Raw genomic sequence first — 27257 nt, forward strand, 5'->3', positions numbered from 1 at the left:
CCTTTGCATCCTTGTGGGTTATTTTCTGGAAACTAGCGGAGCAGAGAATTACTGGCCATTATACTAGCTCTGAAAGAATGGCGACATCTTTTGGAAGGTTCCAAGGATCCCCTCCTGATCATAACTGATCACAAAAACTTGGCATACATTGGAGATGCTAAAAGGCTGTCTTCTAGACAAGCTAGATGGTCATTGTTCTTGACACGCTTTAACTTTATCATCACGTACAGACCAGGTCCTAAGAACGTTAATACTGATGCCCTATCTAGGCAATTTGACATAGAGTCAAAACAAGAAAAAGAGACCTCCCCTATCATTCCACCAGAGTGTATCATTGTCGCTACTATCCTTTCCTTGCCTTCTCCTCTTCTTTGTGCTATCATGGCGGCTCAGTTTCAGGCACTTAGTGATAAACCTTAAGATAGACTGTTTATTCCGTTGCTAGAAAATGAGGAGGTACTAAGAGTGTTCCACGATAATGGGACAGCTGGACATCCGGGTATTAATAAAACTGTATCTGCTGTCTCCAGATCATTGTGGTGGCCTTCTCTTAGAAAATACACCAGAGAGTATGTGGGGGCTTGTACTGTTTGTGCAGTTTCTAAGGTTCCCCATAAACTACCATGTGGGTTATTACAACCACTTCCTATATTCAGTGTTCCATGCAGTGCTGTGGAGTCGGTAGATATATGTTCCGACTCCGACTCCTCAGCTTTTTGTACTTCCGACTCCTCAGCTTTTTGTACTTCCGACTCCGACTTTCCGACTCCGACTCCTCTGTATTAATATGCAAATATATTTTATACATTCCTTGAAGGAAAGAAAGGCCACATACATGTCATTACCACAGGACTACTGGTTGGGAAGCTAACAGTCTACTGTATTGAACAGTTTAAGCAGAAGACAAACACAATGAAAACAACAAAGATTTATAAAAATGTTTTTATTAATCAATCAAGTGGCTGGATAGTAGCAGCAGGCATAAACATCAGGAACAGGAACTTTACCAGTTCAAAAATACAAACCACGTTATTTGGTTGTTTTAGAACAAAAACAAAGCTTATCTATATGAACCAAAAACAAAATCTGTAAAACCTAGAAATGGTTTATATTAATCTTGAAATGTAGTTATAGGCTTAGCAAATGCAAATCAATTCAATGTAGAGTTCTAAGGAAGAGAATTTCCTCTGCCAGATCCTCTTTCATAGAGGCTCTTAAGTCAGACTTTATTATTTTTGGGGCTGAAAATAATCTTTCGACACTGACTTGGGTGGGTGGCATTGCAGTAACTATTCTGGCTACATCACTAACGATCTCTGGATAAACAAGGATGGCTTCTTCAAGAGTAAGTTTTGATGAGCGATCATACTTTTCAACTTCTTTTAGTGCTTCATAAAACTCCTGTTGGAATTTTTTTATTTGGACATTTACTGGTTCTGTAACGCTTATGTGACTTCGCTTTCTTTTAGAACCTTCCATTTTGTCTAAGAAGGAATCAAAATCGAATTCTTCGTTTGAAGATGATCCTGATTTACCACTATTGCTTAAAAGAACTTCATCCAGTGGAGGTATTTCAGGTCGTAATCCCTTCATGTGAACTGCTACATCATACAGGGCCTTTTTCCCAGTAGCTGTCTGTTTACTGTTCAACAAAAGTCGTCTCATTGAGTCGACATAAATAGCCGCTAACAAGATTTCATTTTCCAGCAAAAGACTCTCTCTTTTCATCATTGAAGATGCAATGCCCTCAGCTAATAACCCCCCATTTTTGGCGATATAACAGGCTCTTCCATTCCAAGAGGAATTTACCCGGGGTTAGATTGTCACATTGCAAACTCTTGGTGACAGTGAAGGGGTGAGAAAGAAGGTTCTCCAGCTCTTTTGTTTGTGTCCACTGGCTTTCTGTTAATCCAAAATGGCTCCTTTTCCTGCACGTCTTTTCAAAATTGCATCTGTTTTTGGGGCTCTGGCTGCAACAGTTACTTGCCGTAATTTGCCAATTAGTGTAGCTGTATGGCGATCTTTTAATCCATCTCTTATGGCAAGTTGCAGTGTATGAACAGCACATCGCATATGATGAATAGTAGCAAGCTTCAATGCTTCTTCAACAAAGTTGTCTAAAAAAATGTCAGCATTCTCTTCAGTTTCTAAACTTTCCCCAATACTTGCTGAACTGTCTTCCTCTAACTCTAATATCTGTTTGTTACCTTCTTCATCTGCGTTCATCTTCTCAATTGTGCTCAACATGTTTTTCAAATGGTTTGCAGCTTCAGTCTTGAACTATTGATCCTCCATTCCCTTCACTTATACAAGTGTCTCTAGTCCTGCAAAAAACATATTTACTTAATCCCTTATCAGTGAGAGGCTAGGTTACCCATGGGCACTGCGTTCCCTGTAACATCAGAACACAACACTATGGAAAGTATAAGTATTGCCGCTCCTAATTGTGCGTTGCATGCCATATAGTGAAGCACATGAAAAGCATGCTTCTTCACGGTCACTGAACGTGTTTGTTTTGCGGTTACGTGAGGCACTGCATGCATTGGTCTTTATTCTTACAGTAGAGAAGTCATTAATTATAACTTTTTGTGAATTGGGACATTTAAACTTGCTTTTTTTAATTCCAATCTAAATTTAGTATGAGTAGGAGTCGGAGTCGGCAAACAATGCACTGACTCCGACTCCAGGTACCCAAAATTTACTCCGACGCCGACTCCTCGACTCCGACTCCACAGCCCTGGTTCCATGGTCTCATTTGTCTATGGCCTTATGGTGGTTGATCGCTTTTCAAAAATGGCACACTTTGTTCCGCTCAAAAAGTTACCTTCGTCCAAAGATCTGGTTCATATATTTATACGCGAAATTGTCAGATTACATGGTATTCCACAAAATAGTGTGTCAGACAGGGGTTCCCAATTTGTGTCACGATTTTGGAGAGTATTTAACAAACAGTTGGGTATAGAATTGTCATTTTCATCTTCGTACCGTCCTCAAACTAATGGTGCGGCTGAGAGGGCCAACCAGTCGTTGGAACTATATTTGTAATGTTTTATTAATGGCACTCAGGAAAACTGGTCTGACTTGATACCTTGGGCCGAATTTGCCAAGAATAATGCTACCCATGACTCATCTGGACGTAGTCCATTTTTGTCAACAACGGTCGTCATCCTACTGTTCTTCCTGTGGTGTTCTCCAACACTGCTATTCCTGCTCTGATTGAACATCTCGCATGTATACCTGAGACTTGGACTAAGGTCCACACGGCTCTTGAAACTGCTGCAGCTCATTTCAAATTTCATGTTGATAAGCGGCGTGGTGCCAACCCTGTTTACCAGGTGGGTGATCGGGTATGGCTCTCCTCGCGAAATATCAGACTCAATGTTCCTAGCATGACGTTTGCATCCAGGTTTATTGGTCCCTTTCGAATTGTTTGGAGAATCAATCCTGTTTCATATTCTCTCGCACTTCCTGCCTCCTTTAGTGTACCTAATTCATTTCATGTATCTTTGCTTAAGCCTCTTATCTGCAATAGGTATACTGTCCCTTTTGTCCCTCCTCCTCCTTTGGTTTTCGCTGGATGGGAGGAGTACGAAAATCCGTTCTTTTCACACCAAATTTCTTCTCAAACCTTGTCCGGGGGGCAGTCTTCAAGTGGGGGTTAATGTCACATGTCCTTCGTATCCATGTGGCAAAAACGGAGATAATTACCTTCCGAAGATCGAGTGCCGCTCAACGGTCTTCTGCCATGATGCCTGGCTTGTGCTGCATGTCGATGCACGCTGGCCGCTGCGGACACACGCAGTTATATAGCCCCATGTGCGTCCATGGTAAAGTCTACATCGATGTGCGGGTGACGTCACGTAAAAGACACACACGCTCGTTTCGGGGTCATTTCTGCAAGAGGGTTATTTAAATTCCTTAGCTCATTGCCCTGTTGTGGTTTCCCTTAGATGGTTAAACGAGAGTGTGTTTCTGATCGTGTTTTTCTGTTTTTTGACTTTGGCTTCATTTTGACTTCCCTGATTTCTGGTACCCTTGACTTTTGGCTTTTCCTTATCATTGTGTCTCATTCTGTGTCCCTGGCCTCGGCTAGTTTTCTGACTATTCTTGGGTACGTTTAGTCCGGCCATTCTAAGGTCCGGTAAGACGTTACCCTTAGTTCTAGTGTGTAATTCTATTCTGAGTGCTGATTTAATATAATCCTGACATAATGGTGGAATAATAGGACCCAATATTTGCCTGCTTATTCTTTTCTTCAAATATTGTTTTTATTTTTTCTACTATGGTTCTAAAATATGTGTGATGGCTCAATCTTTTGTTCTCATATGTGCAAATATTTAAATATCTGCCCTTTCTTAAATAGAGAATGAAAAAAAAAGAAAAGAATGCATTGGGGTCAGAATAAAATATTACACATATTGGTTATGGTGGCATAATGAGAGGTATACTGGTATGGGGACATGTAGAGACAAAGGATATGGTGGATGGCATGATGAGAGACAGACAGGATGGGGGTGTCCTAAGGAAAAGTGGCACTGGAAATGAAACTGGGGATCTTTACTGGGAATGTGGATTTAACTGTACTGAGGATGTACAGAATGATGTTATAATTATGCCTGGGGAAGTTAAATGAGGAATATGGATTCGGGCCAGCACCAGGATGTGAAATATGAATGGTACAGATGAAAGATTATTTTTATGTTATTGTAATGAAATTTGTATGGGTGGTACTTTGAGTGGACATGACTTCAGAAAGTGAGGCTTTATGTTAATACTTTTATTCCTAGCAAAATATCAGTTCTGGTGGTAAATCTTCCTGAATTGCAATTTAAATAAAAGTCTACAACAGACACTCCGTACCTAGTAGTTAAGGTACCTTCCTTTCAGATGGTCCATATTTTTTTTCATGCGTCATCATATAAGTGATTTTAATTTACATTAAGCCTAATGCACTCATCTGAACACCGACATATATGTAATTCATGAAATATTAAAAAAGTAATGCAATTTTCCAAACAGCTTAACAGCACTAAAAGATGTACATTAAATGATTAAAATTTTAACTACAGGAAGTACCAAACAACGAACTATGATGAATTAGAGGAATATGATTATATAAATATTTAATTATTTTTTTAATAATAACAATTAAGATTACATTTTTTTCCAAGTCAAACACAAATCTTTGTGGGTGCCAGTACATTTTGCACAAACAAAATATTAAATATATATATATATATATATATATATATATATATATATATATATATATATATATAATATTCCTGTCATATAAAACATACATCATCATGAAGTGTGTTTTAGCAAAAAAATAATGCTATTTATTGGATCAGGATTCAGGACACAAACATGGGCAGGGATACATGTTTGTGTCCTGAATCCTTAAAAACACTATTTAGCCCCTGGCCCTCCTACCCACTTTGATTACAATTAAAACATACCTTTATTACAGCACCGTGCAGGTCTGCTGTCGCTGGCTCCACCCCTGATTTACCTCCTTGGCTGACATCATCAAAATTGATGATCTCACCCAATCCAATACTTTCCAATAGGAAAATTCCCAAAGGGAAATTCTGAGATTTTCAATTCTGATAATGTTAGAAGGCAGGGTGGGAGCAGAGCCAAACGCAATCATAAATTAATGCAAAGTTCAGTGACTTCATGCAGAGGCACGTTGTGCAGCACTGACCCAGGAAGCACCTTTAGTGGCCCTCTGAGTGACTTTCACTGGAGTTGTCCCTAGGCTGTAATGTAAACACTGGCTTTTCACTGAAAATGCCTGTAGGGACTGACTATACTCAACAGAACAACTACGTTACGCTGTAGTTGTTCTGGTGACTATAGTGTCACGTTAACTCCAAAACTGAATACTGAGAGGTTTTAAATGTTTCCTGAAACAATATACACTTTACAGATATGTAACCTACATCTGAAGTGTCACTTTGAACTTTAAATATACTGTCTGGAAACAAAATTTATTTTCTTACTGACAATACTGTGAATTACCGTTACTATGAATCAAAAACAGAGAACATGCAAAAACTCAGAAAACAAACTTGTCTTTTAGTTAATCCCAACTCAGATCTAAAAAAAAAAAGTTATTGGTCGCTTCTGGACATCTAGAACAATGTCCTCTGGACAAATGAGACCAAAGTGGAGATGTTTGCCTATAGTACACAGTGCCACATTTGATAAAAATCAAACACAGTGATGGAGGGGTGATTGGGCTTGTTTTGCAGCCACAGGACCTGGGAACCTTGCAGTCATTGAGTCAACCATTAACTCCTCTGTATTCTAAAGTATTCTAGAGTCAAATATGAGGACAAGAGCCGCGAAGGAGCATTATCAGAGACAGACTTAAAAATGCTCATTTGCGTTCTATTCCAATGAGCTGGCCGGTGCCACAACAGACTATGCGCCTGGTGACAGCTGACCCTTCGTCCCCTGATTTGGCATTAATAGTTATTTATTTTTTTAATCAATTTTACCAGATCAGGCTAGATTTGTTTGATCAGATTTTAGGTCCAACTCAGCCTCCGTGTAGTGGTTATGGTGCCATTTTTAGAATGTTTTGACTTCTTACCTGTGGTCCACAGGGTTAGGCTCCACTCCTCCACTACTCAAACCAGAGAGCTGGAAGCTCCTAATCAAGAGTTACTGGAGTGCAGGGCTAGCTAATTGGCTGAGATCATCAGTGAGCAACTGATGGATTCCATGAAACAAGTCAAACCATTAAAAAATGGTTTGACAGTGAGCTGTATTCATGCTTGGAGTGTTACTTTAAAATCCATAATAAATGCTGCCTTAACGCTTTTTTTAAGCTTGTCCTTATGCTGGTTTCCAATATTTTTAGGTTTCAAATTTAAATTATAGACTTTACTTATAAACCTTTCCATAACAATGTCCTTCATTCTGTCAAATACATTCATTTCTCTTCTGTCAGCACCCTTCATCGACATATTTTATCTAAGACTTCTCATGGACTTCATGGTTATTACAGAATAGCAAAGCGAGGGCATTATACCCAGCGCTGTAACGTTCCATTACTGGACATAGTGAACAATGGGGTGAAGTTTAGGACATGTAGGACAGGTAGTTTAGGTCAAGGCAGGCATAGAGCAATTTTTACTGGATTTTTGCAGCAAAAAATCTGACATTGTGATTGGCTAGTGCTTTTCATGCATGTGCAGCACTGTAGTTCTATATAGGATAGCTGTTTTGGCAGACAAAACCTTTCCTCAGCTTACTGGGACAAGCATCCCACCCTCCCAATTATCTGGCGTAGGCTTTAAGTCAAGGCATAAGGTCGCATCCAATTGTAGGGGTTGACAGAGGTACAATGACCAATAATCTGGCTCTCGGGACCGATCGCACTTGTTTAAGCTTGGTTTTAGGTTGATTTAAGGTTTATTTATTCAATTTTGGTTATGTTTTTTATTGAAATGCAATGCCTCTCAATCCCTTTAAATAAAAGCTACAAAAGCTACATCCATTATATCCAGTCACAGTCTCTTTGTGTTTTATTGTGTTTGTCTTTATTTGTTTTATGTTATTGGTAATTGGCAATGGACATAACCTGCCATGTGCAAATTGAATTTCCACACATTTTTCGTCTTTTAAAAATTCCTTAAAATCCCACTTCTATAGGAAGGCAGATGAAATAACCAATAAACCTTTTTTGCCTCTACATCTCCCCCAGAGTTTTCGCTGATCTCACCATTTCCTTCTCCATCTACATCTCTCAGGGAAAGATTTATCAGGGGACAACTGGTGCTATCTGGGGAAAAATGCTGAATAAAGAGTAATCACCATGGAAACCAATAGAATGTATCCCTATTTAGTTCCATGCACCTAAAATTGTTTGTCTTGTCTTGCTCCCTCTCCCCCATAATGTTTGTGAGCTTTACATCTTTCATGTAATGTTATCTAGCTTCCTTTAGATTATCTTTCATGTAATGTTATCTAGCTTCCTTTAGATTGTAAGCTCAGCTGATCGGCCTCGCTTTTATATTTTTGGTCAAACAATTTTAAATGATTTAATATTTTTGTATGCACTTTTAAAATCATTTCATTTTTTGAAAAATACTCTAATATTTTTATATGTTTAGATACCTTGATATAAAAAAAGGATTTTAAAAAACTGTCCAAAAATATTTAATCATTTGAAAAGCTTAGCCAAAAATATTCAAACAGGGCCTGTGTTATAAGTCAAACTTGTTTTATTGCACTTAGATGTATTTCTTGTTTATCTACTGAACTGCACTGTGGATGCTGTTATGAGAGCACTTTATAAATAAAAAATAATAACTAATAAAAAATAACATAAGACAGACTCATTTGCAGTAAAGCCATAGAAAGTGGGATTCTTTTATTTGTTTGTTTTTTCTTACTGTCTGCTTAAACACTGTCATTTTGTCATGCTGTCAGAATTTTAGAGCAATCTCATCTATGCTCTGAAAATTAGGACATTCTTAAATGTGATACCTGCTGTATCTGTATGTCAATGTCAGGAAAAGCAGTGATGTCTTGGACTTTGATGCTATAAAACCTGGAACAGCCCTGGGGACAATTAGAGATAAAGACCAACAATAGAATGAGCTCTACAGGTTGTCTAAACTGTCTGTAACGATTTATTGCACTACTACACAGACTATTATTATATATAAAAGCTTTACTCATAAAACATTGCCAGTCAGCTCCACCACAAGATTGCATTGATTGATTGTGTAGATGTTGCTTTCTTTGCAAAAAAATAAAATAAAAAATGAGCTGGAGATCCTCCCACCGCCAAGTATAAATAAAATGCTTCAACGGCCAACAGGTCTGAGACTTGTATGAACAGATGGTGGAGAGAAAACATACAGCCTCAGACAGGAAGAGCTGGTGAAAGGGTTACAGAGAGAAGAGCCAGCCCCCTACCTGCTAAATTGTCAACTGAGCATCGCAAGGACAAACACTGTGTGTGAGAGAGTGTGTGTGTGTCTGAGAATGACGCTTCTCCATCAGCTCCCAGCTCAGATTACCTTGAATTGTTGACATTGACACTCAGTCAGGACAACCCAGGAACCAAGGAGATAGCAGAGCCTGTATGTCTACCTAGGAAACCAGAGAGACCCACGAATCAGCATCCAAGCTCTGTTGCTGGGTTATTGGAGGAAAATATCTGCAGATGTCCTAGTCTGATTTTGGAGGGGTTAATGTGATCTGGCTTCCTGATTTCACGAAAACACCTGATGCAAATCCACCAAGACAGAAACAAATAGAAGGATTCTAGAGCACTCCAGACACTCAGAATGTCAGACAATCCAAATACCAGGATTCTAGAACGCCAGATTCTACAAACAGCAGCATTCTAGAATGCTAAATAACAAAGATTTTAAACACCGGGCTCTCCAAATAACAAGATTCTAGAACGCTAGGCTCTCTAATTAACGTGATTCTAGAGTAAAAACTCCAATATTGTCTCTGGTTTTGAGCAAAATAAGTTTTCACTCTAGATTTCGGTTTTGGTGCTCGTAACTAAGAACCATTTGTTGATTCTGCATTAGTGACCAGATAGTAAGGGAGACTCGTTTTTTCGAACAGCAGATGGTTTCATTTTTTTTAAATTTTTGTTTATTTTGGTTGTTGTTGCAATTAGATGTTCATTGTGAATAGAATGGCTATTTAAGCAGGTAAAGCCACAGTTCAGTACCTGAAAAGGAATGATTCAATCTAGATCAGTGTCTGCAACCAGAAAGCACTTTGTTTAGGAGTTACTGCGGTGCATGAGAAAGGTTACACAGCTGAAAAATAGGATTCAGGTACCAGGAAAAGCAGTGACCTAGAGGGAATTTGTATAGTGCCTGTAAAACATCACATTCGGCACCTGCCAAGCATCCTAATTACTCTCCATCCAGAAACCAAGAAAACATCCTACCGTATGAATACCTGGGAAGGATTGCACCCCACCCACTAAAAACATTCTGAAAGGAAGCCAAACTAAGTCCTCCCTGAACAAGTACAAGCCCTTTCTCAGCCCATAGAAAGGAATGTGAGTTGTTCTCCAGAGGGGATGTTTATTTTCCTCTGTGTCCCCTGATTGCCGACTGAATTCTCCAATTGCCTGAGACAATTCTCCTCCATCATTCCAGGCACTCCCCTTCTAAGCGCTGAGCTCTCTGCATCTCTCTCCTCCTCTCCTCCTTCTGTCACCTGTTGGAAGGTCGCCGTGGGGTCCTTGTTGTCTCCCACCCCAGACAGTCTCTCTGGAGGACCCTGAGACTGTCCAGAGGGGTCTCACCCGGAGAGATCTATGATTAGTTCGGTGTGTGTATCCTCCTACCGTGGGCGCAAGTCTGGGAACAAACCCCCCTCCAAAACATGTCTGAAAGAAGAGATGTCCAGAGGGGAAGACTCCGGCAAGATCACCATAAACGTTGGGGGCACGAGGCATGAGACCTACAAAAGCACCTTGAGGACCTTGCCTGGCACCCGCCTGGCATGGCTGGCAGACCCGGAGACATCCAGCACATCAGAGACAGACACTCAACCCAACGAGTTCTTCTTTGACAGGCACCCGGGGATCTTCTCCTACGTCCTCAACTACTACCGGACTGGGAAGCTGCACTGTCCGGCCGATATTTGTGGACCTCTCTTCGAGGAGGAACTGGCTTTTTGGGGGATAGATGAGACGGACGTGGAGCCCTGTTGCTGGATGACCTACCGCCAGCACCGAGACGCCGAGGAGGCTTTGGACATCTTCGAGAACGTGGAACCGGAGGATGGAGATGGGGAGAAAGATTCCACCCCTGAGCTGCTCTGCATGGAGGACAGGCCGGACAGATCCAAGAGCTGCTGGAAGCGGTGTCAGCCTCGCATGTGGGCACTTTTTGAAGACCCGTACTCATCCAGAGCTGCCCGGGTGAGTTTTTACATCTTTACCACCCTTACTTCTTCCATAAAAGGTACTGTAACCTGTAGACCTTGTAACTTGTAACCTCTCCTTACATTGTGCAGTAGCCCCTCCAACTAATGTTTTATACTGCGTGGGCTCCAGTTGCAACTTCATTCGTTGTGTGGAGTGTCTATTTTCTAAATAATGTAAAGTGGGCTGATTTAGTGATGCAAAGGTTATCTAGAATTATATCACTTGTGGTTAGTGAATGTATATTCTCTCCAGAGTACCTTGCTTAACACGAAAGGAAAACCATACTATCATTTATAGTCTCTTCTCCAATTATTAGGTTACAGTGTTATTGTGTAGAGACCTAGTTTTTGGTTGAAAATCAAAACAAAATAAAATGTTCATGACACTGAACACGAATATTTCAGTATCTCAATCTCTGTTTATAATAGCAAATACAGCCTTCAGGCTTGAAAACCTGTCTTAGCCACACAGCCAATGCAAGGGCCTCACCATCACTCCTCCTTTTATTTGCTAACTGACATAGGCAACTTATGGAGGCATTAATGTCCTGTTTGGTTTGGATATTTTGCTCATCGTCACAGAGCAAACTCCACACTCCAGTTTGTTGTGCCTTATAAATAATCTTCATTATTCAGTGTATAGATCACATATGAATGGGTGCCCAGTTATCTAAAAAGTACACCTAAGGCTGAATCGTTTAAAGAGGTCTCATTTTAGCCTACAGAGGTGCGAGTGTAAAGACTTTCAGGAGCTGCCCCACCTCATATTAGCGATGATAGAAACAATATTTTGAATATCTGTTCTAATGTTAAAATTATTGTGTGCCTCTTTTGCAGATGGTGGCCTTTGCATCCTTATTTTTCATTCTTGTTTCGATTACAACTTTCTGCTTGGAGACTCATGAAGCATTTATTGTGGCAAGAAATGTGACAGAAGTGGTAACAGAAGGTAACATTACAGAGATTGTAGTAGTAACAGAGGTTGAAACAGAACCTGTTCTCAACTATATTGAGGGTGTTTGTGTGTTTTGGTTCACCTTGGAGTTCCTTGTCAGGATCATCTGCAGCCCAGATAAAATTGTCTTTGTGAAGAACATGTTGAATATAATAGACTTTGTAGCCATACTCCCATTTTACCTGGAGATGGCCCTTAGTGGGTTGTCCTCAAAAGCAGCAAGGGATGCCTTGGGCTTCCTACGGGTTGTACGCTTTGTTCGGATTTTACGTATCTTCAAACTGACTAGGCATTTTGTGGGTCTGCGGGTTTTGGGACACACTCTTCGGGCCAGCACTAATGAGTTCCTCCTTCTCATCATTTTTTTGGCTTTGGGTGTCCTCATATTTGCCACCATGATTTACTATGCAGAAAGATTAGGTGTAGAAACTACAGACCCCAGTCTGATGAAGAAAATACATTTCAAGAACATTCCAATAGGGTTCTGGTGGGCAGTGGTTACAATGACCACATTGGGTTATGGAGATATGTATCCACAGACATGGTCTGGTATGTTGGTGGGTGCCCTTTGTGCTCTAGCTGGGGTTCTCACTATTGCCATGCCTGTTCCAGTAATTGTGAATAATTTTGGGATGTATTACTCACTGGCTATGGCTAAACAAAAGCTCCCAAAGAAGAAAAAGAAACATGTCCCAAGACCAACTCAGTTAGACTCTCCAACTACTCTTAGGTCGGAGGACAACTCACATCATAACAGCACCCAAAGTGACACCTACCCCCTGGCTGCAGAGGAATTAACAGAGAAGAAGAGATCAGGTAAGAGTCAGAGTGCTCGAAGCCAGAGATATGCAGATGGTGGTAAATTCGAACTTCAGTAATGGTATTTGTTGTTTCTATAGAGAGATATTCCGATGAAAGAAATTTAACTGAGACAACAATATTGTGTGGATTATACTAATATCATGGTCTATAAATGAGCTGGGATATTTCTCTTTGCTAATGGACCAGAAGTAGCATTGTTAGTTGAAAAAAAAATCGATTTCATCTGATTGCAGAGTAATAATTTTCATTTCAATTGAAAAATGTCTTAATTGAACCAAGAGAAAAGCAAACTTGTTGTAATTAGTTTAGCCTTGAAACATGAATCTCTGGGGTTTAATGACTCTGTACTTCACCTCCAAATAACTAACATATTTGGTCCTGTAAATGCTGTCAGATTTAAATGATGACTCTCACTAAAATACCCTTCCTGTGTTGGAACAAGATGCAGTAGATTGCTTTTAATGGGGTTATTCATTAAGCTGCATATTTAAGAGCAGAATAAGAGAGCTAGAGAGCAAGTTCTTGGTGTATGCACTTCATTTTTTTTCTTTTGTAATTAAAGGGACACTTTAGGCACCATAACAACTTTAGCTTAATGAAGCAGTTTTGGAGTATAGATCATGCCCCTGCAGCCTCAGTGCTCAGTTCTCTGCCATTTAGGCGTTAAATCACTTTGTATATTCAGCCCTTATCACACCCTCCTGCATGTGAATTTCTTAAAAACATCCCGTAAAGAGAGATGTAATGTTTAAACTTCCTTTATTGCACATTCTGTCTCATTTAGAATTTCTTATCTCCTGCTCTGTTAATAGCCTTCTGCACCCTGTAGGAGCCTACAGTGTGCAATTAAAGTTCAAGTTACATTGCAATAGGTAAAATGTCTAAAGCAAGTAACCATCTGATTGAAAATAAAAACATTTTTTTAATGTAGACAGGGAAGGTGTGGCTAAGGTTGCATAAACAGAAGCAAGGTGATTTAACTCCTAAATGGCAGAGAATTGAGCAGTGAAATTGCAAGGGATTGATCTATATGCTAAAACTGCTTCATTAAGCTAAAGTTGTTTGATGCCTATAGTGTCTTTTTAAGTTGTATTGAATATTCTAAGGAATACAAAAAGCACATTCAATACATAAGAACAAATAAGAGCACTGTCAATGCATAGGGTTAGAGTTTCCAAATTTTTTGATTGCATTAGAAATACAAAACTGTATTCCTAACCCTATAGTGTCCCTCTGTAATTAACTGAAGGACCCCCCCCTCACTGTCAAATAAACGCTTAAAAATAATTTTATTTACTTTCCTATTTGCAGTGCTAGAGTCCATCGGCACTAGCTCACTCTCTTCCTCGTCCAACGTCATGGCAATGGGAGAAACTAATGCCCATGCGGGGTAAGCACTATCCCATTAGGATTTTGAAGATGCTGGACATCCTCATGCAAAGAGTGAGGACATCCAGGGTTTTTTCACGGAGTTAAACTCTGTGAAAATCCAGAAAGCTTCTCTAGTGTCTAGTTCAGGGATAGGCAACCTTGGGCACGCCAGATGTTGTGGACTACATCCCCCATAATGCTCTGACACCCATAATGCTGGCAAAGCATCATAGATGTAGTCCAAAACAACTGGAGTGCCGAAGGTTTCCTATGCCTGGCCTAGTTTCTGGGAGATAGCCACTAGAGGCTGTCTTATCCCTGCGATATAAACATTGCAGTTTCCCTGAAACTGCAATGTTTGACATTGCAGGACTAAGGGGGACGGGGGCACTGCACAAAGACCACTTCAATGAGATGAAAACAAGAACACTGACCCAGTGCACAAACCGTAAGAAGTAGAAGAGGGGAATAAAGCACATCATGTGTTTTAATCCTTTATGATCCTAAGGGAAAAGCACATTTTTTTTAGTTAAGGTTTCATTTTAGTAATAGAAAGATCCCTCTGATTTTTTTTTTTTATGTCATTTGTTTGCATCAAATGCAAAGCTGTGCTAGGACATCTGAACATAAAAGGAAAGTTCAAAAGTCCCATGACTACCTCTGTGCAACCTGCATGTGCATGTGTGTGAGAGTGTATGTATGGATGCAGGGAATTATGTTAAATTAATGCCTAGTGCACTTGGGAACATGACAATGCCAATCCTTCAGAGGTGCAAGTGTGTGCATATGCACCTCTGCACTTCGCTAACTTCTAATGGCGTGAGTTAACGAAGAAATGCTATTAACGTAAAGCTGACAATCAGTCATTAAACTAAATGTCCTGCCTTTAAAACAAGGGAAACAAATCAAAATTAATGTATACAGCAGGGATAGGCAACTTTCGGCACTCCAGATGTTGTGGACCACATCCCCCATAATGCTTACACCCATAATGCTGGCCAAGCATCATGGTAGGTACAGTTCAAAACATCTGGAGTGTCGAAGGTTGCCTATGCCTGGTCTACAGTAATACACTGTGTAGCACCTTAATATAGTGCTCCTCAACCCTCTCCTCCAGGCACACCTAACAGTCCAGGATTTAGGGATTACCCAAATGTGTCTGAGGTGTTTAGAAAAAGAAAACACTTTAGAGTATAAGTTGTTTTTTTTTTTTTTTTTTTTATTTTTTTAAAAACACCTCAGACACATTTGGGTAATCCCTACATTCTGGACTGTTAGGTGTGTCTGGAGTAGAGGGTTGAGTAGCGCTGCCTTAATACATATTATATCTATTATTTTGACGGATAAAAAACAAAATGCACTTGGGCATGTAGCAATGAATTCTCTTATTCCTTCCCTCCTTAAATAAGTAAAGAAATGCCATAAAAAATGCAGTTTTAGACATAACATTTCTGCATCCAAAATGCTACTCTTTTAATAAGGAAACTGACACAGGTTGTAATGTTTAGGTCAGTGGTTTCCAAACCAGTCCTCAAGGCACATCCAGCAGTCCAGGATTAAGGGATTACCCAGTTGTGTCAAGGTGTTTTTTTTTTCTTTCTCAAAACACCTTAGACACAACTGAGTAATCCCTAGATCCTGGACTGGTAGGCGTACCTTGAGGACTGGTTTGGAAACCACTGACTTAAGGTGATCTACCTCATATGGATTTATAATATTTATAGGTGTAACTTCCTCCTTAATGTTCTAAAACTGTTAAGCTCTCACCTCATGAAAGCATTAAATGGATATTATCTTATAAACAGATATTTGTTTAATAAAACTTAGATAATATCATCTTCTATTCAGAGTAAATCAGGACGTTAGGCTTGGTGCTGCCTACAGGGGGACACAATGTTTGTACTGTCTGGAGTAAGGAAAAAACATAATAGTTATTAGTATTCTTAAAATGACTCTCTAAGCACAAGAATCTCTACAGCTCATTATTTGGTGTTGTAGGTCTTTTTGGAGAGATTTGATAAAAAAAATGGGGCTTTCTTTGTAGGCCTTGCATCCACTCTGATAATGTGAAAGGGTCACTTGCACGTTACCTGTCCAAAGCATCAATCCTTGTCCGTAATGATTGGTTGAGTGAAATTGTCTCAATGAATCTTCTGTATTATCTGGTTGGCTGTGGAAGGGGTGGCTTTTGGCTGCAGGAGAGAGTCCTTTTCCTGCCACACACTCCAATGTTTTGTAATAGATTCATAGCACCACAGACACTACAGTGAGTTGTAGGGATTATAGTGTTTAGAGTGCTCCTTAAATGTCATAAACATACGCAACTATATAATGTTCCACTTTATGTAATGCTACATGTTATACTATATAATGCTATATCTTATACTACATATAGATATATATTTTACAACATAATGCAATGGATGACACTGCCTTGTGATTTTATTGTTTTAAATGCTTAAAATGCATGAGCAAAATTGGTTTAAGGAATGCATAGTGTTAAACCTACCAGTCATCGAAATACTGCACTTACATTAGCAGCTAGAACAATTAAAGACTGTGACATGGAATTAGATGGTTCAGAAACATTGCTTTGTCTGCTACATCCCATTCCTCCAAAGCTGTCAGTGTTGACTGATCCTGATATTTGCTTAAACCCATCCTTGCTGTTGGCAGTTACTATTTATTAGCGCACACTCTTCCACCTTATTCTGCTTTGCCAAATCACTCCTTTGTGCCTGGGTGTTATCCCTTCCCTATACCCGAACAATTTTCCCAGTTAATTCACTGTATTTTTCCATCACATCCTCCCAGCCAGCCTTTTAATGCACGCACGTTTCTATATTTGATCATGCAAATCCTGCAGCCTTTATTTTTCTGTTGCTTGGTCATACAGACAGTCACTTATCTACATGGCTGCAATTTTCTGAATTGAATGCTGTGTGCTCAGAGACATGTCAGCTGTGTGCTGTATCCAACATGTCATCTTATCATTAAATGCCTGTTCTCTTAAATACCCACAGTTCATTGCACACCTACCTGGTATTAAAAGTCTTAAATGAGAGGATATGCAGTACTGATCCTTTGTTAAAATCTATGCAATATAGATTATATATAGATTAAAATCTATGCAATATTTTGTCGAATAATGTTCAGCTGTAAATTAAGGCATGTAATCTAAGTTTGTACTTGAGACACACCATTGGAATGGCAAGTATCATACCGTGCTAAATTGTAACTAGGGAATTGGACAGAATTTAGAAAAGAAAAAGTTAAAATAAATCTAGTGTATCAAAAGCAACAGAATGTATCAAGAATAATAAATGTGATGAAAGCATATAGTTCCTACTAAAACGTATAGAGATTAATGCTGCCTCAATATTTGAAAAAGCAACAACATCTTTTGGTCTAATAACACAAAAAAAAGGCTAAAAAAAAACTTGAAAGGCAAGATGTTCTTGAAGGTTATAATTTTAATGAAATGTGTTTTTTGATGTCTGGCTATATTGTCCATTATTCCGTGGCACTGTATTCCTGTCAACTACAAATATTGGTCCAACCAAGATAGCAACTACCAGAACATCATATTGTTGAACATGTTGATCATATAAGGAATTGCCACTCTGTCTTAAGACCTTACAGGCTATATCCCATAGATGTTTCCTAAGCAGCATCTTTGTAACAAAAATATTTTGTGAGTGTGTCTAATTTTATTATTCTAAAATATTAAATTGATTTTACATTAATTGTGTGTCTTACAGTGTTGGAATATTGCAATGATTCTGATGATTGAAAAAGTTATAGATTACTTGTTAAAGGGACAAGCCTTGCATAAAACAAACCCTTCCGATTATTGTACTGGTTATGCTTTTAGATGGCTGAGTGAAGTCTTACTATTTTAATAAAACGGTTTTCTAGCAGCATGACAAAAATGGGAAGAAGCCCAGACACGCTACACACACACCCTCTGATGAGAACGTCATAATGAGGATGTTTATTTATACACTGTGCATACACTATATTTGTATATGTGGTATGGTGACCTCACGTGGTGCCAAATGGTGATTTCACACGATCCTTTATGGTGACTGTGAGCACTAGGATATAGGAAGATATGCTGCACAAATCACATGTAACCCTTTCAGCACCTCTGAATTGACACAGGGAGGGATTATGGTGCTTACAGTGTGCTTAAATCTTAAACATAGGGCTGATCAGTGCTACAAATTGTAAAGATATATATACCTTGGACATTTTTAGTTCTTGTATTCCTAGCTTGTAAAGCTGCATGGATGCTACAAATGGATTAGTGGCTCCTAATTACCCTATATACACAAGAACAAACTAATTATTACTCTTGCAGTATTTCTAGTGATCTCATCAAGTGAGGCCTTCCTGTGTTTATGTGCTACGTACATTGATAGATAATGAGCAAAACTGTTCAAATAAAAAAAAATAAAAAAAAAAATACAATAGACTGTATTTTTACCGGAAATCTGTCTCTGTCTGTTTGACTATATATATATATATATATATATATATATATATATATATATATATATATATATATATATATTTATCTATAGTCAAACAGACAGAGACAGATATCTGGTCAAACAGACAGATACAGACCAGGGTTTTGGAATATTGCAATGCTTCTAATGACTGAAAAAGTTACAGATTACATGTTAAAGGGATAATTTGTACATAACAAACCCTACGGTTTATTGTAGTGGTTATAGAGATAGATGGCTGAGTGAAGTGCCACTGTTTTGCTAAAACTGTTTTCCAGCAGTACGACAAAAAGCAGTTTTTAAGTAGTAGGACAAAGAATAGGAGGAAGCCCTGTCACCCTAAGCATATCCCTTATGATGAAAACATCATAATATTGTTATAGTTATGACTACACTATATTTGGATATGTAGTATGGGGATCTCACATAGTGTGCTATGGTAAGCTCTGATAATGGGACACGGTGAGTCACAGTCTGATATGGTGAGTATTAGGATGATCCCTTGGAAACTTTTCAAATAGTATTGAATCATTTGGAAAGCTTGTTAAATCAAGAATGTTATTAGTGAAAATTCTGAGTTAAGGGTAATAACCCCGAGGTGCGTGCATGTAGATATGTCTGGTCAAACACAATAAATAACAATAAAAAAACAAAGCAAGGCTTAGAAATCTTTGCATACTGTGCTATAGCTCAGTACGGGTAAAAAGGCAAGACATTTTGTTTATTTTATTTCTTCTTAGTTTTATTGGTTTTACAAAGACAAACTGACACACATTCCTAATGATCAATTACAGTGTAACAATAGACACCATAACACATCAATGTAAGAAGGAAAATGAAAGTGAGAAAGAGAGAGAGAGAGAGAGTAAAGGTAGTGTTAAGGTAGGATGTTCAGCCCCTCTGCTTCTCCATTTATCAAATCGTTTGTACAATATTCATGTGGTTCTGGAGAAGGAATCTTCAAGGTGTTCTAAGGGCTAATTTCATAATCTCTTTGGAGATGTTATTCTAAAAAAAGCAAATTGTGGATCTGGAAAAAATGTTAGTGTCAAGTGGCACTCTAATAAGACTGAAACATGGTTGTCAATATCTTGGATTGTTGGGCACAGCCAGCAAGCATGGATATACAGGAAAATAAAATAACAGGAAAACAAATCACAATTTCACGTGCAGCTGCAAAGGTGAGTCTTGTTTGGTCACTTCGTAGTTCACTGTATTTGTTCACTACAGGAGAGATTTGAAAATTAGCAGTTTGCTATCTTTTCAGAGACACATAAGGCATCTAACAAAGTTCCAGAGAGTCCAAACAGTAAGTTTCTGAATTAATCACAAAATCAAAATTATTTAATATTTCATGCTTAATAGTAGGACAATAACACCAGCATGTGGCACGCATTGGCTAACAGCACTGACGTAGGTGAGCAACAAGCACACATCTACGCCACTCACTAAACGTGAAAGATTAATACTTCAAAGGATAATTGCTAAATTCCACAAATGTAAAGTCTGAAACATTAACACCAAAATATAATCGGCACCTTTGTGACAAGAACAGCTGTGCATTGTGAACGTCATGAAGTTGGAATCTGTGGCATAACTGCCATTCTGAATCCTTCTGCAATCAAGGCTGACAGTTTAATAGACATAACATGGGTTAAAGACCAAAACCTGGATGCCGAGTAATTTAAACAAATATAATATAGGTTAATGAGTTCTGCTATACACTGCTTTCTACATCTAGATCATCTAGATTGGTTCAAGTTTGGAGAAAGTTAAATAACGACTTTACATTATTACAATACCTAGAAACCTATGAGTATCAGTATACCCAATGATAACTCTGCATGGTTACATAAGTATAAGATAACAAAAACAGATACACCTTATTCAGGGCCAGATTAAGAGCCCAGTGGGCCTGGTGCTGACATTTATGAGGGGCCTAAGTACAGGATCCTATCGACCAAAAACACTAAAACAGTCATACCATCAAGCGTTATGTACCTGGTGGAGATGTTGCCGGAGGGAAACTCATAGGATGCAGCTATAATCTCAGATCAGCTCAGATTCTCTTAAAATATGCTAAGCTCTCTCTCTCTCTCTAACTCATGCTTTCATCTATCAAGTAAATCCACACCCCCTAACAGCAGTGTCCAGTGAAGCAGGAAGTCAATGGGCGATGTGAAAGGGTGGGCCACCGACGCGGATCATGTAACCAGAACTTCCAAAAGGGGCGAACGTGCCTAAAAAGGATGTATGTCTGCACAAAGAATTGGAAGGCTAGTCTGGCATGAATGCATGTCAGGCTGCCTGCCAATCATGCATGCTGGCCAAAAGCATCCTGAGCTTGGCATAAATGCGACTAATGATGCGCTCGCTCCATGCTTTCTAAGGACTGTCCCCTAGCACTAACATGTCAACATGTCTCCTTACCTTCTTACTAGCAGGCAGAAGCTCCTGGTATACAGTCTGAGATAGAGAAAAGGTGGATGTAGGGAGTGTAGAAGAAAGGGAACATGCCACAGTGTTAGAGAGACTAAAGTTAGCATTACCTTAACTAATTTCATTTTTGAGCTAGTCCACACAAGTTTTGTTTCCAAATATCCCTCTTAAGTTTCCATACTTAAGCAAGCATATGTGAAGAGTAGTTAGGGTTGTCACCAATCTTGGAAAAAAAATACAGGCCTTGCTAATTTGCATAACTAATTATGTATGTGTAACATCACACGATGTAAATCACAAGGAGTGACATAAGAGAAAAGTCTGTGAAATCACCAAAAACAACTTACAGTTTGATTCTGCTGTATAGATGGATTGCTCCCAGTGTCTCCCTGTCTCCCAGTGTCCCCATGTCTCCCAATGTCTCTATGGGTTGTCAAACTACTTCTACAATAAATTCAGACCTACGCTAACCCCACACATCACCACACCCTTCAACCACGCCAAACAAACAGGAATCATTTCTAAAGAAATGCTGGAAGCATTTATAGTCGCGCTTCCCAAACCGAACAAACCCTCGACCATCAGTGCCAACCTAAGGCCTATTTCCTTATTTAACACCGACATGAAGTAATATGCCAAGCTACTAGCTAATAGGATCAAACCACTCTTTCCCACTCTAATATCTGACGAACAAGCAGGCTTTGTCCCAGGCAAACAGATAGGCGACAACACTAGGCACTTCATCAACCTTATAGAATGGGCACACTCCACATGCCAAGGGGGAATTATGCTAGCGCTGGACACTGAAAAAGCATTTGATTGATCAAATTGGCGGTACATGTAATTGACACTTACCAAAATGGGCATTCCCCTATCGTTCATAACCAGCATTCTGGCCCTCTATCAGAGCCCATCGCCAAAAGTATTTAGCAAAGGCTTCCTCTCATCCTCGCTGGCCATTCGTAATGGTACCCGACAGGGCTGCCCCCTCTCCCCACTCATATTCATTCTCTGCCTAGAGCCTCAAATACGGCACATAAAACAAGATAAGCTCTACCTATCCTATTACCGCACACAATCATGTCACAACTGGAAAGCACATATGCATTCTACTGGAGAAAGAAGTCGCTCTCCTACTTGGGGATAAAATCACCAAATCGATACACACACTACCACAAGAGAATTACATTCCTTTGCTCCACAAACTCAAAACCCAAATGACAACATGGGAAGAAATAGAGGTGTCATGGCTAGGATGCATAAACTCTATAAAAATTATGATACTACCGCATATATTGTACCTGGTTAGAACCATTCCTATAGAGCTGCCGACCCACCTCATCAAGAGATTCCAATTGGTCATAAATGCCCATGTATGGAAAAAGACCCCCACCCGACTATCGAATTAAATTATGGGCCTCCACCACAGACTAGGTGGCCTAGGTCTGCCGGACATTCGGTTCTACTACCGGGCATCCTTGCTGGCACAGGGAATGAGACTGCTAAGAGCAACCACTGGAGAACCGACCCCTATCTGGCTTACCTTTTAGAATGCTTGTCTAAACCCGATACACATAATCCATGCTCTGTGGGTGGGCGCCCTGACTCCCCCAAACAGTGTAGGTGACCTCTATAGTATGGACACTTTGAAAACATTCCCGACCCTGCAAGAGAAATTCTCCCTCCCTTCTAGGGACTTTTTTCTTTATCTGAGGGTCAAGAACATCTTACAGGCCAATAGTCAAGGTGAAGGGACAGCATTACGCCCCAGGGTCTACTCCCCACAGCACTTACTGACCTCCCGCACCGTAAAATGCCTATTACCTCACACAAACTTCCATATATGGCACAGTGGGAAAGGGATATTGGAAGGGAATTTACTATACACCAGGAAAGCCTTCAGAAGCCTCTCCCTGTGGGAGGCATTTAGCAAAATTACGATGCGCTGGTACCTGGTGCCTCACAGACTAGCTAGGATATATGACACAGTCTCCCCTTTCTGCTGGAGGTGCGGGAGCGCACAAGGTACGATGTCACATATATTCTGGAAATGTCCTAGAATTAAGCCCCTCTGGACATGTTTACAGGATGTCAGCCGCACGACTACCAACATTTCCCTTCCACTAACACCTGAGGGGTACCTTCTACATATATTGCCCACTCTGCGCTATAACCCATGTGCCTCACTGATTATTAATCTCCTAATGGTCACTAAAATAGCCATAGCCTCCCATTGGAAAAGCAGGGTGATCCCTTCCCTGGACGAGATTTCAAAGCGATTAGATACTGTCTGCTTATATGAAGAAATGGCCCTCAGGATGAGAGAAAAAGTGCAGCAGCATGAGAAATTGTGGCATAGCTGGCTAAAGCACCGTGAGGCAAACATGACACCCCATGTCAGTAGACATGGAATAACTGGTCTGAATAGTAGAGAGCACATACACCCTATTGGACACCAACAAGCACAGCAGGAACCCTAATCCGCTTCTTTTTTTTCTTTTTTCCTTTATTTCAATCCCTTGTTACTAAGTTCTATGTTGCATACCTTTTCTTTTATGTGCCATCATACGTGACAGGCAAATGTAAAACTGAACTAAAGCCAACGGCAGAGTGTTTATTCATATGAGTCATTGATGGTACATAGGGGCCAAGAGCCAATCTGGGGATAGACTTTTGTGATCACCTCATTCTCTACTCCCATAATTTTGTGTTTTTTGTGTGCTGAATGGCCCACTTTTGACAAATAGACACCCACCCCCCACATTAGATAGATGGCAGTAAACAGTTGAGCGAAAGAGTGAGTGAATGTTCTTGGATGAGAGAATATTCATCCGGCACTAGACCCTCCATAGACTGCTGTACACTGTGGGATGATCCTTGATCTATGTACCAGGCCGCATCAGGGCCTAGCCGACACCCATACCCGCCGTCTGCCTAGACACAGACCACTTGTATTTTAATTTAGATTTTATAGTGCTATAGGTAAAATGAGTGGATGTGTGCGAGGGCCAATTAATGTGCTGAATGGGCCATTTTAGACACAAAGGCATTCTCACAGTTTGGTGAGCGAACGTGTGCGTGAATGTCGCTGGATGAGGGGTTCTTAGCTCCTCAGAGACCAATTCGTACTTATTTTTTATGTTGGGAATTCTTATATCAATACAAAAATAAAGATTGTAAAAAAAAGTAACTCTCAAAGTAAAAGATAATACAACATTTAGCCCAAAGAGTGCCTGTTTCACTAAGGGGGGACATGATGCAGACAGTAGGCGTTTTTTTTTTTTTAACACTAATGCAGCCTGTCATTTCCTTCCATCATCATTCAGAGAGAAGGCGCAGGAGGGAGATGAAGCACATGTAGCATGAGGTGAGAGGAGCATGAAGAGCTCCAGACCCATCCACTCCCCCCAGCAGGACCAGCACTCCAAGCCACCCTCCTGGATACACAAGGTCAGCTAACAGGAGGGTGGCTGGAGATATAAAAAAAAATCACTTGTGAGTGTTTGTTTGAGTTTGAGTGTGTGTGTGTGTGTGTGTCTTGGTGTAAGTGTGTATTTTAGTGTGAGTATGAGTATGTTTATGATTGTGAGTGTATGTATGAGTGTGAGTATGAGTGTGTACAATTGTGTGTTTGTGTTTGAGTGTGTGTGCATGAGTGTGTGTATGTGTGTGAGTGTATGTATGAGTGTGTGTATGTGTATGAGTGTGTGTGTGTGTGTCAGGGTGTGTGTGAGTTTGTGTGTATATATATATATGTCAGTGTGCTTTTGTGTCTGTGTGGACGCACACATCTGTGTATGTGCCTCTGTGTGTCAGGGTGTGTTTTTTTATGTCAGTGTGTATCTGTGTCATGGTGTGGGCATGTATCAATGTTTGTGTGTGTCAGGGTGCATGTGTGTATGTGTGTGTGTATCTAATCTATGTGTGTGTATGTATCGTGTGTATCTAATTTTGTGTGTATGTGTCGGTGTATTTATATGCATCTCTGTGTTAATGTGCATGAATATCTGTGTAAGTATGTATGTGCATATATCCAATCAGTCACCAGCACAACATACAAGCACATTCCTGCAATCTAACACAAATATCACATACAAACAGACCCCTGCATTCAAACTCAAAAAAAATAATACAAACACATCCCTTCACTCAAACACAAATACTTCACACAAATGTAAATCGACATTTAAAGTGAACATTACATTCAGACACACCCCTGCAATCAAATGCAAACATTACATACAAACGCACCCCTGTATTCAAACACAATAAATGTATACAGGCATCGCTTCAAACACCAACAACCTAGAAATTTGACTTGGGGTGCCTTGGAAAAATACTGAAATTTTAAACCTTGAAACTAAAATGTTTGGGAAACACTGATTTAATATGAGATCTATCACGGTTATTAAATTATTTTACAAAATATTCAGTATTATGAATTCTGCTCTTTTGACTGTAAAAACAGGAGAGCAGAAATATCTGAATGTAAAAATGTGGATGCAGATCATTATCTTTTTATATGTAGTTAGCACCTTTTGGGGGCTATTTTTATCAGACGCTGACGTGCTCTGAATTGTGAATGCAATCTGAGGCTAATCTCTGCATTTGGCGTGAACTGTGTTTAGTGAGTACTGTGATTTTGGGTTAGATATTGGGTTTATTTTACTTGAGCTCTGCAATTCAGAGGCCAATACAGAGCTTTATGAATAACCGTGGAGGAATTAAGCATTTTGTAATTATAGTAAATAATGATTACAACTGCCAGCCAGCTGCTACCCTAAGCCTCAGTAATATGCATAGTTACATAGCTGAGAAGAGACATGTGTCCATCAAGTTCAGCCATTTTCACATTTGTTTTTGCTGTTGATCCAAAAGAAGGCAAAAACCCAGTCTGAAGCGCTTACAAACCAGGAACAAATTCCTTCTTGAGCCTAGAACGGCATTCCGATATCTCTTTGGATCAAGAAGCTACTCCACTAATTACAAAAATATCCCTGTACATTATGTTTTTGCAAGTATTTATCCAATTGCTGTTTAAACATCTGTATAGACTCTGATAAAACCACCTCTTCAGGCTGGGAATTCACATCATTATTGTTCATACTATAAAAAAAAACATTTCCTTTCTTCCAGTCTAAATGCGTGACCTTGTGTCCTGTGTATAGTCATTTGTGAATAGATTTCCAGACAATGGTTTGTATTGGCCCCAAATATATTTGTATAATGCGATCATACTTGGACATACGTTACCGATTGGATTCTCTCTACTCTGTATTAAACGCTGTTTAGTAGGCAGAGTAAACCCTTACTCTCCTAAGAGAATCCAATCCTTAATGTGGATTATAATAACTAATATGCCTCTGTAGTCAGTGGTCAATAAAAAGGCGTCCTTGTTAGTTCAAATATTTAACATATGACTGCAACTCATTATATAAAGAATAGAGACACGATTAAGAGGTTTTACTGTTATACAAGCATTAAATTGGTAAATACAAGTGATTAACTCTTGTTATTGTAATGATTGTTAGTGTCAGACCTAGTTGTTCCAGTAACATGGGACTAGCTGATTTACTGGGATTTCAAACACCAAAGGCTATGGAGTTCACTGGGAATAAAGTGAAGAAAAAAAATCAAGTGAGCAGAAATTCTCCCAGCGGAATCAACAGACTCAGTCAAGGTGACATAGAGGTTACAAATATGCAACCACTCTTTGTAATATTGATGTCCAGAAGGGCGTCTCTTAAAAAACATAGCTCTTTGGAACGTAAATGGGAACCATCACTTTTCTGAAAATTTTATAACATGACAGGAGGCTTCGTATTTGCTTAAGTCTCTCTTTACTAGAACTCCACAGCAGCACAGAAAAACAACCAATCAGAAAAAAGTTAGGTACTATAAAACTCCCCTCCCCATGCATCATTCCCTCTTTCTTTGCTGCTCTGCAGACAGTACAGGTCAGAGTACCACTGCCTCCTGCTTCTAGTGGATGGCTTTGGGATTTATTTTGACTTATTTATGATTTATATTTATATTATTCAGTTATCATATTGTGTATTTATTTTTATATATTTTATAGGTATATACTGTATTTAGTTATATACTATATTATTTTCCTTTTATATATTTTATGTTTATTTCTGTATTTAGTTATTTATTATATATTTTTATAATTATTTTCCTTTTATATATTTAAGGTTTTTAGATTTAGTCATATGTTTCTTGTT

The 27257-nt window shown here is 39.3% G+C and overlaps 1 protein-coding gene across 1 annotated transcript in view; it reads left to right on the forward strand.

The window, feature by feature from the left end:
- Positions 1 to 8955: 8955 nt before the first annotated feature.
- KCNC4 (potassium voltage-gated channel subfamily C member 4) overlaps positions 8956 to 27257 on the forward strand; it is a 43764-nt gene continuing 25462 nt past the window's right edge. Inside the window, exons 1-2 of the mRNA XM_063452041.1 lie at positions 8956 to 10924; positions 11767 to 12700. Coding sequence (XP_063308111.1) covers positions 10316 to 10924; positions 11767 to 12700 — 1543 coding nt within the window. The 5' untranslated portion in view covers positions 8956 to 10315. The remainder of the gene's footprint in view (positions 10925 to 11766; positions 12701 to 27257) is intronic.

Source organism: Pelobates fuscus, chromosome 1 (assembly GCF_036172605.1).
Source record: "Pelobates fuscus isolate aPelFus1 chromosome 1, aPelFus1.pri, whole genome shotgun sequence".
Lineage (NCBI taxonomy): Eukaryota > Metazoa > Chordata > Amphibia > Anura > Pelobatidae > Pelobates > Pelobates fuscus.